Source organism: Poecilia formosa, unplaced genomic scaffold, assembly GCF_000485575.1.
Source record: "Poecilia formosa unplaced genomic scaffold, Poecilia_formosa-5.1.2 Scaffold875, whole genome shotgun sequence".
Classification (NCBI taxonomy): domain Eukaryota; kingdom Metazoa; phylum Chordata; class Actinopteri; order Cyprinodontiformes; family Poeciliidae; genus Poecilia; species Poecilia formosa.
The window spans coordinates 3,884-12,301 of NW_006800814.1; the positions used below are offsets into that span (position 1 = coordinate 3,884).

The following is an 8,418-nucleotide window of genomic DNA, read 5'->3' on the forward strand; positions in this document are numbered from 1 at the left end:
ACAGAGAGAGAGAGAGAGAGAGAGAGAGACACAGAGAGAGAGAGAGAGAGAGAGAGAGAGAAAGACAGAGACGCACAGAGAGAGAGAGACACACAGAGACACACAGAGACACACCAGGGGCGCGTTATAGGGGAAAAAGTGATGACGATTCTAGGGGCCCTGACCAGCAGGGGGCCCTCCACAATTTAATCATTTATGTTTTGTTCATAGACAAAATAAAAAACTTGGGTTCCTGTCAAATACAAAATGAATCATATTGTAATTTGAAAGTTTGTTTTTAGCAGTCAAAATGTAATGTTCCCCCTCCCAGACCAAAACCCCCGTCTGCGTTAAATGGTTCCTTCCTGCTTGGAGCTTCAGAGAGACGCTGTTAGCAGCAGACAGTGGGAAACATGAACGACTGTGGCTGTTTCCCTTTAACTCATGTAAAGCACTTTGAATTGCCTTGTTGCTGAAAATGTGCTATATAAATAAAATTACCTTACCTTACTCTGCTGCTAAGAAAAGTTATAAAATCAGGGTTTTAAAAAACAGAGGGAGAGAGAGAAAAAGGCAAGAGTTTTCATTTATAACCCAGTTTTTCTCCGAGAGGCGAGTAGACTGTGTGAGATTATCAACCATTTAGCATAGTTAGCTTAGCTACAAACTACTGTTTGCCTCCTTTTCACCAGCATTTAATGAATTAAGGAAAGAAATTACCAACATATTCATATATTTAACTTGTTCCCTGTACCTTTTACCACTTTACAACAGACGAGTCAGTCAGCAGCAGCTCTAACCCACGTCCCTCCTGACCCGTCCTCTCCTGTGTGAAATTAAAGCTGCAGTAACTTTTATATAAATATATTTTTCACATATTTTTTTTAAACTGTCATTATGTTGTGACAGTATGGTATGAGAGGTAATCTGAAAAATCTATTTCCTCTTCTTTCTCCCAGTGCTAGAAACAACCAGTCAGTGCCGTCAATCACCATCTCATGTGGTGCTGCTCATCCTTCCTCCCCCTCGATTTGTGCCGTGCTGCAGCTAGCATAGCACAGAGCTGTGCAGATTCAAACTGTGAATGCTCAGTTTAGCTAGCATAGCTATCAATGACGGCAGATAAACGGTTTCTTGTAATGATAAGTTGTTTCTCCACCATTAGCACATTTAGCAGTGAGTGAATGAGGCTAATTGACAGCGCTAAGACCCTCCTCCTGGTTCTGATTGGTTGTTTTGGTCAGAACGGTGCATTACTTTAACCAGTAATAGTAGGTCAGGAAGCAGATGGAGGAGATTGATTGTTTTCACAGATTATCTGTCTCATAACAAACTGCTACAACATGGTGACAGCTTTAACAAATATAGAGAAAACATTTTTTTTATTAAAGTTATACTGCAGCTTGAATAAAATGCAACTACATAGCATTTTTAGAAGTCTGGATTGCTTTATGTGTAGTTGCACGTTGCTTTTGACTGTTGCTCATGGGGAGACATTTCAGTATCTAAAACTAATAGAAAAAATTTAAGCAACCTGGATGTGGACCGTTGGATGTTCAATTCATGAGCAGTAAATATTGTCCTAATTATCAGTATTGAACCAAAGAAAGCAAAGCAGACGAAGCCTTTAAAATTGTGACGCTTTTTATGGGTCAAATAGACTCAAAAAATTGTAACGGCAGCTGGTCAGGGAGGCCCAGATTCCTGGCACACACTAACACACACTAACACACACTAACACACACTAACACACACAAGCTGGACATGAAGCCAAAGCAGCAGAGTAGCAGGAGCAAGAAATGCTGCCACCTGGTGGTCGGATTTAGCATCACTGAAATACAATGTCTGCCGGATGTTTTAGTGTGAAAGATGCAGGGATTTTAATGATCATTCAAGTTTTTGCTGTTTGAAGATTAAGTTTTAGGAAAATCTGGATTTTTACAGAGAAAGTCTGATTTATTTCATTCATGAAATAATATTTGCACCACAACTGTTAAAGGTTGTACTTGTGTGACCCAGAGGGCCGGATAAAAGGGTGATTTGAGTTTGACACATGCTCCACCTCCTCAGGTGTGTGTACCTGTGTCCTGCAGGTGTCGGACCAGCTGGTGGAGATCAACGGCGGCAGCACAGCAGGAATGACCCACAGTCAGGCGGTGGAGCAGATCCGCAGAGGAGGAAACCGGATCCACCTGGTTCTGAAGAAAGGCAACGGATACGTCCCAGATTATGGTGAGACTCCAGACTCTGAGGCAGACAGGTGAGGCTCACCTGCTGCCACCTAGTGGCCACTCTGGAGATCGCAGACATGACACGGCCTTCTTCTTCTTCTGGTGTTTACTGGATGTTTGTTCTGTTGGATCCAGTCAGGAAGAGGAAGAGGAGGAATTGCAGCTTCCTCCTCTTCTGGGACCGTCTATCTGGGTCCAGTGGTTCTGATTCACTTGGTTCTTGTCTGAATACTGCAGACATGCTTGTGTTGAACAGAATCAGAACCAGGAATCAAGTACCTCTGAGTTTTACCCAATCAGGATCAGATGATCTAATGGCTTCTATGTTTTTATGACATTAGCCTGTTAGCTCCTGATCCTGAGCTAACAACATTATTGTCCTCTTCTTCCACCTCTTCCTCCTCCTCCTCTTCCTCGCCCTCAGTGGAGCTCTCCAGCCTCTCTCTCTGTATGACCAACTCCAGGCAGGGCGAGCCCTGCTTCTACGTGATTGGACGAACCGAGAACTCGCGGTTGGTAGCTCTGCTTCCTCCTTCCTGTCTTCATCCTTCCATCTCTTCCTCAGCATCGTCATCATCATCATCATCATGGAGTCCAGCCTCAGTCATGTGATCAGGTCACATGTTTCTGTTCAAGCTGGTTTTGGTTCTGAACGTTGTTCTGTTTGCTCCATCAGGCCCTGAGGAAGGAGCCCCCACCTCCTCTTCCTCCTCACAGGAGCAGGAGTCTGTCACCATGGCAACCGCTTCCCTCGGCAGGCGGAGGAGAGGAGGCGGTGGGGGGAGGAGGACCAGAGTTACAGGAGCTCCTGACCTGGACCTGGACCTGGTGGAGGAGGAGGCTGAGGAGGAGAGGAGGAAGATGAGGCGGAGAAGGGAGGAAGAGGAGGAGATGAACAGGAGAAGACGAGAGGAGAAGAAGAGTCAGGCAGTGAGAGAGGGGAGGAGGAGCAGGAGCTTCTCCCGGGACTCCCCGCTGCCAGAGGAGGCGCTGAGGGGGCGAAGCCACACCGTCAGCCACGCAAAGCATCATGGGAGCTCCGCTGCAGCTCCGCAGGTGGCGTTCTCCTTCCTCATGCCCATGAGCAATGACAGGCCTCCGTCTGACAGCCAATCGCCAGCCAGCGTCTCGGAGGTCAGCCACTCAGCAGCCAGCATGGCCCCTATGGAGCGATCTGATTGGAGGAGGGAACCAGGGAGTGGGCGGGATCTCTGGCTGAAGCCAAGCCCACAGCGGCAGACTCAGGTTCTGATTGGCTGCAGGCGCAGTGGGCGGGACTTAGCAGACGAGCTTTCTCTCTGATTGGCCAGCAGTGATGTTTATGCTTCATAAGGGCTTCTGTGATTGGCCACTGAGAGAAGCCCCGCCTCCTGCTGACGCAGCCACACCTCATTACCCATCATGCCTCATCCTCAATACTCTACTCGTCTCCGCCTTGTATTGTGGTTACCGTGGCAACTGGGCCTGTTGCATGTTTGGTTGAAGTTCCTCCAGTCTGTATGCAAACGACGGCGCCCCCTGGTGGCCGTATGTCAGCATGTGAATACAACCGGAATGATTTTTTATTTTTGTAACGTGTAAATGATCCTGACATGATTATTGAAATCTGATATATTATTGATATGATTAGAGATGACAAGAACCTGCTTGCTTGTAAAAAGAGAAACTGATGATTTAACAGAGCCATAACCACACACACACACACACACACACACACACACTGATGTCAGGTCCAGCTGTTCTCCAGTGTCACCACAGCAACCATAGTGACAGGATGACTGGCAGCTCCGGATCAGAACAAGTGCCTCGTTTTGTTTCCTGTTGTCTGTCCGCCATGCTCCTCCATGATACCCACTGGCCACACACACACACACACACACACACACACAGCTTTTCTATCAAATAAAGTCCAAGGAAACATTCTGCAATGTGTCTGTTCGTCATTAAACGGTTAAATCTTGACGCTGATCAGTGACTGCAGCTTTAGCAACCACTCTGAAAGGTCTGCTGCCATGGCAACAATGTCTTTAAAGGGCCAGCAGCAGAATGTAAAGGTAAAGCTACCAGGCTGTTAAAACATTAGCTTTCAATCTCATTAAAATGAGATAATATTCAGCATCTTTTCATAGTTGATGTAATCTGAAACTGCCTTGATAAAAGCTTTACACACAACTCTTATTAGGAAGATCTTTTTCAAAATTTGGAGTCCAGAGGGCCACAAAAATAATTACGGTGAGTCAAATCGAGTTTGATGTCATGTGAACAAATAACAGTTTCGCCCCTTAACTCACGTGAATCGTTAATCTAACCTGAGAGAACGGGAAACTTCAAAAATCTGTTTCTGCTTTAATTTCTTCAGTATCACAGAACCACCAGAAGAGGGCAGCAGGATCCCTGATGGGGCCCTGATGGATCCCTGATGGGGCCCTGGCAGAGATCCACTCCGCTTCAGGAAGCAAAGACAGCACACCGGCGCGTTTCAGAAAAACTCTTTATAAACGTATCAAAAGTAGAAAAATCTCTTTAGGACCAACAGAAACATTCAGAGGGAAACAGCAGTCCTGGACCGGATCGGACCGGACCGGACTCGGTTCTGATGAACTGTTCAGTAGTAAACACCTGAGGTAGAAACATTTGGAGCTGCTGGACTCCATTACCCAGAAGCCCCAGCCCAACATGGTGAGGCACTTTAACAACACTGGAACTCCTCCACCATGCCTCAATCTTCATCTTCACCCTCCTCTTCCTCTTCCTCCTCCTCCAGCAGGCACGGCAGGCAGGTGTGGAAGGGCGGAGCCACCAGCAGGTGGCAGTCTGCGGAGCGGAGCGGCAGCCGACGGGACGCCGCCTGAACCCTGCAGCCCCGGCAGACGGCGAGTCGCTCCAGATGCAGCAGCAGAGACACCAGCTGAGAGAGACACACACACACACACACACACACTACTGTTGGCATCATCACATTCTGCGGCTAACAGCGTGACCCCTGACCCTAGGTAAAGCAGCTGCTCTGGTTGCTTAACAGCTTTGTGCTATGCTGCCCCCTAGTGGCATGTTAGCGTTCAGGTGGAGACATTCTGTTTATATGAAGACCGGCACCGGGCCTGAATGACCAGAGGAGGCGCTGTTCAGTCACTACCAGAACCTTTCGATACCAGCCTGCAGGTGCTGGTTCTGCTGCAGAAACTCTCTGGATGCTCAGGTTTGAGGTTTTCCTCAGATCGGCTGTTTAACAGTTAAAAACCGGATTGGAGTCAACGCCAAGGTCTCATTAACAAGAAACGTCACAGACATGACCGGACGGCCGTCACGTACGAAAGGGTCCAGTATGAGTTGCTGTAGCCCAGGGGTGCTCAATACATCGATCGATCGATCGGAAAGGTTCTGAGTCGATCTCAGCAGGTGACAATCTGATCGCCACCAGGAAGCTGAGAGCAGCACTTCCTCTTCTGACGGGCTTATCAAAAATATTCACCAAGATCCTAAACGTTTGTAGCTTCATTAAAAAAGAATAAGAATAAAAAAAATCTACGAGACGTGTTAAAATGAACAATCTCAGTAATTATTGTTTCAACAAGGTGTTTTGGTCCCATTAACAAAGAAAAGAGAAAAAAAGGCAACAGAGCAGAGCAGGAGTTTAAATGAGCTGCTCGACCAGCGCTGTGTCCATGAGAGGCTTATTAATAATCAAGGAATAAATATCAAGCCTGGAAACCTGATATGTAACGGACTGAATGTTGTGTTTTTAAAGTAATCTCTGCCACGATAATTATGTGAAATTAAATGAATTATGTCCCGACTTCAGAAGATTTGCCTTTACCTTTACTGGGCTCTCTGGTTCCTCCTATCAGTCTGTAGTTTCTCACATTTCAGTCATCAAACCAAAGTTCAGATCCACCATGACTGACTGACCTGCTGGCATCAGGTCTGAAACCAGCTTCTGACTGAGAAACCAGTAACCTGCTCCCAGTGTCAGAATCTCACTGAGGAAGAAACTGGATCAGGTTTTCTGTCACTTTATTATTTCTGCTATAACTGATGGATATTCGCATATAAAATATGTCAATAGAGTTTAATTAGCAATTTTTATGTCTTTGTGTCCTGAGGTAGATCTCAGGCGGCTGGTGAGAGAAAAAGTAGATCTTGGTCTCAAAAAGTTTGGACACCCCTGCTGTAGATACTTTAAGGACTTCTGTTCTGAAGGTGACAGCGTTTTGCTAAACAGTTTTTCCTCTTCACTGTCGCCCCCTGATGGTCAGGAGGAGTAATGCAGCGGACATGATGCCCTGCTAGAGGAAACTAAATGAATCTCTGATCGATAACTTGTTCGGGTCAGAACCCCATCAGAAATGAAAGAGTCGGGATGGGATCAGGAAGAGGCGGAGCCAGACCATAGGCCCCGCCCACATTGCTGTTACCTGGCTCAGGTGAGCGACTCTGTGAGCGCACTCCCTGTAGAGGCGGTGTCCATTGGGCAGCAGGCGGGACCGCACACTGACCTGGAAGCTGCGATCTGATTGGACGTGGACAATGGCATCCCTCATGGAGGACAGCTGGAGGCGTGAGAGACAGGAGAGACGTGAGCAGAGGCGGCGGAGGCGGCGGCGGCGGCGGCGGCTGCCTACCCTGCAGCACTGCAGCAGCTGCAGCTCTGGTCCTGCAGCCATCACGGCGACCCAATGCGCCGGCAGCACCGTGCTCCTCAATGCCTTCAGCAGATGGAACAAGCCCCGCCCCCCTGCGCACCTGGCTCCGCCCCCCAGCAGGCAGAACCCCTGCGGTTCCTGGAAGCAGAGGGGAACGGTTTAGTGGTCGGACCGACCCGGTTTCATCAGCCAATGACGGCGGCTCCACCGACCAATGAGATAAAGTCCGGCCGCTTGCAGGTGATGTCAGCGGTGATGTCAGAGCGCGATGGTGATGATGTTGTCATGGTGTTCTGGTCGGACTCTGGGTCCGGCAGCTCCACCTCCACTTCGTAGAACTTGCCCTCCTCAGACGTCCCAGTCCAAAGCGCCGCCTCCCTGCCGTAAAGCTCGATGCTGATTGGCTGCTCCTCCTCCTTCGGTTCGGGTGATTGGACGGCAGCAGAGTGAGGAAGAGGATGAGGGATGAAGGTGAGGCCTGTGGAGACGTGGAGGACGGATCCGTCCTGGAGAGAGAGAGAGAGAGAGACGCTCATGACCGTTACCATGGAAACGGTGAGCGATCAACAGCTAGCTCTACCTGAGGCAGCAGGCCGGACAGACAGGTGAGGGCGGAGTCAGAGAGGGTGGTGGAGGGCAGGTGGCAGCTGTCCAGGGTCAGGTTCCACTGGGACAGACAGAACGGGTCAGAACGGGTCAGAACGGGTCAGAACAAGTCAGAACCGGGTCAGAACCGGGTCAGAACTGGTCAGAACGGGTCAGAACTGATCAGGCAGACAGCAGAGCACTGAAAGTCTGTACCTGCAGGTGAGTCCCAGTCGGAGCTGAACTGGTCCCACTGGCCCCAGTCAACTGGTGACAGTGGGACAATGGCGTCTCCTCTTCCTCGCTCTTCATCAGCGGACCGATCCAGCCGTTCCGAGTCTCGGAGGCTCCGCCCCTCTGGCCCCGCCTCCTCTTCATCCACATCCTCTTCCTCACCTCCTGAACACAAACAAACTCAGATCTGTACGAACCGGGCCGCGGGTCGGAACCAGAGTGGGCCCGGTGACGACTGGAGGTTCTGCTGGGAAGAACCAGAACCAGCAGGCCCCTACCTCCCGCCTTCCTGCTGTCCTCTCGTGTCTCCAGCGGCGGACGCCGTCCTGCTGGGCGTCCGGAGAGTCGGTGTCGTCTCCGGGTCGAACCGGGTCGGACGGTTCCTTCTGCTCCCCGGGTCGGTTCTGCTGCCTGGTCGGCTGTTTGTGGGCGCTCTGACGGGACAGCAGAGGGAGGTTTAGTTCTGGGCAGAGACCCAGTTCTGGTACTGGTTCTAGACTCACCAGCAGCAGGCAGCGACGCCTCACACACTTCTGCTTCATGCGGGACGGACCGCCGAACTTCCTCATGTCGCGGCAGAACGTGCAAACGCCGCAGTTCTCCCTCAGACACGCAGCACAGCTCCGGCAGGCCTGGCGGCGCTGCAGCACAACACAGCACGATGCTGCGGCGCGACACAGCACGATGCTGCGGCGCGACACAGCACGATGCTGCGGCGCGACACAGCACGATGCTGCGGCGCGACA

At 50.1% G+C, this 8,418-nt stretch overlaps 2 protein-coding genes across 3 annotated transcripts in view; one reads left to right on the forward strand and one right to left on the reverse strand.

Annotated features, from left to right (window-relative positions):
• Nucleotides 1-4,005, forward strand: part of LOC107834972 (membrane-associated guanylate kinase, WW and PDZ domain-containing protein 1-like) — a 6,704-nt gene extending 2,699 nt beyond the window's left edge. The window contains exons 4-6 of one of the 2 annotated variants that reach the window (XM_016667019.1): nt 2,073-2,211; nt 2,635-2,722; nt 2,887-2,982. In XM_016667019.1, the coding sequence (XP_016522505.1) occupies nt 2,073-2,211; nt 2,635-2,722; nt 2,887-2,893 (234 nt within the window). In that variant the 3' untranslated portion in view covers nt 2,894-2,982. Of the gene's footprint in view, nt 1-2,072; nt 2,212-2,634; nt 2,723-2,886 lie in introns of both variants that reach the window. The other variant, XM_016667018.1, reaches the window with a different exon arrangement.
• A 21-nt stretch (nt 4,006-4,026) lies between these two features.
• On the reverse strand, nt 4,027-8,412 carry LOC103131922 (uncharacterized). The gene is made up of 8 exons (XM_007543655.2): nt 8,176-8,412; nt 7,951-8,106; nt 7,655-7,837; nt 7,434-7,520; nt 7,066-7,359; nt 6,833-6,991; nt 6,626-6,760; nt 4,027-5,118 (listed from the first exon to the last, which is right to left on the reverse strand). The coding sequence occupies exons 1-8, from the start codon at nt 8,239-8,241 to the stop codon at nt 4,930-4,932; spliced, it is 1,269 nt and encodes a 422-aa protein (XP_007543717.1). The 5' UTR covers nt 8,242-8,412; the 3' UTR covers nt 4,027-4,929.
• Between the last annotated feature and the right edge of the window lie 6 nt (nt 8,413-8,418).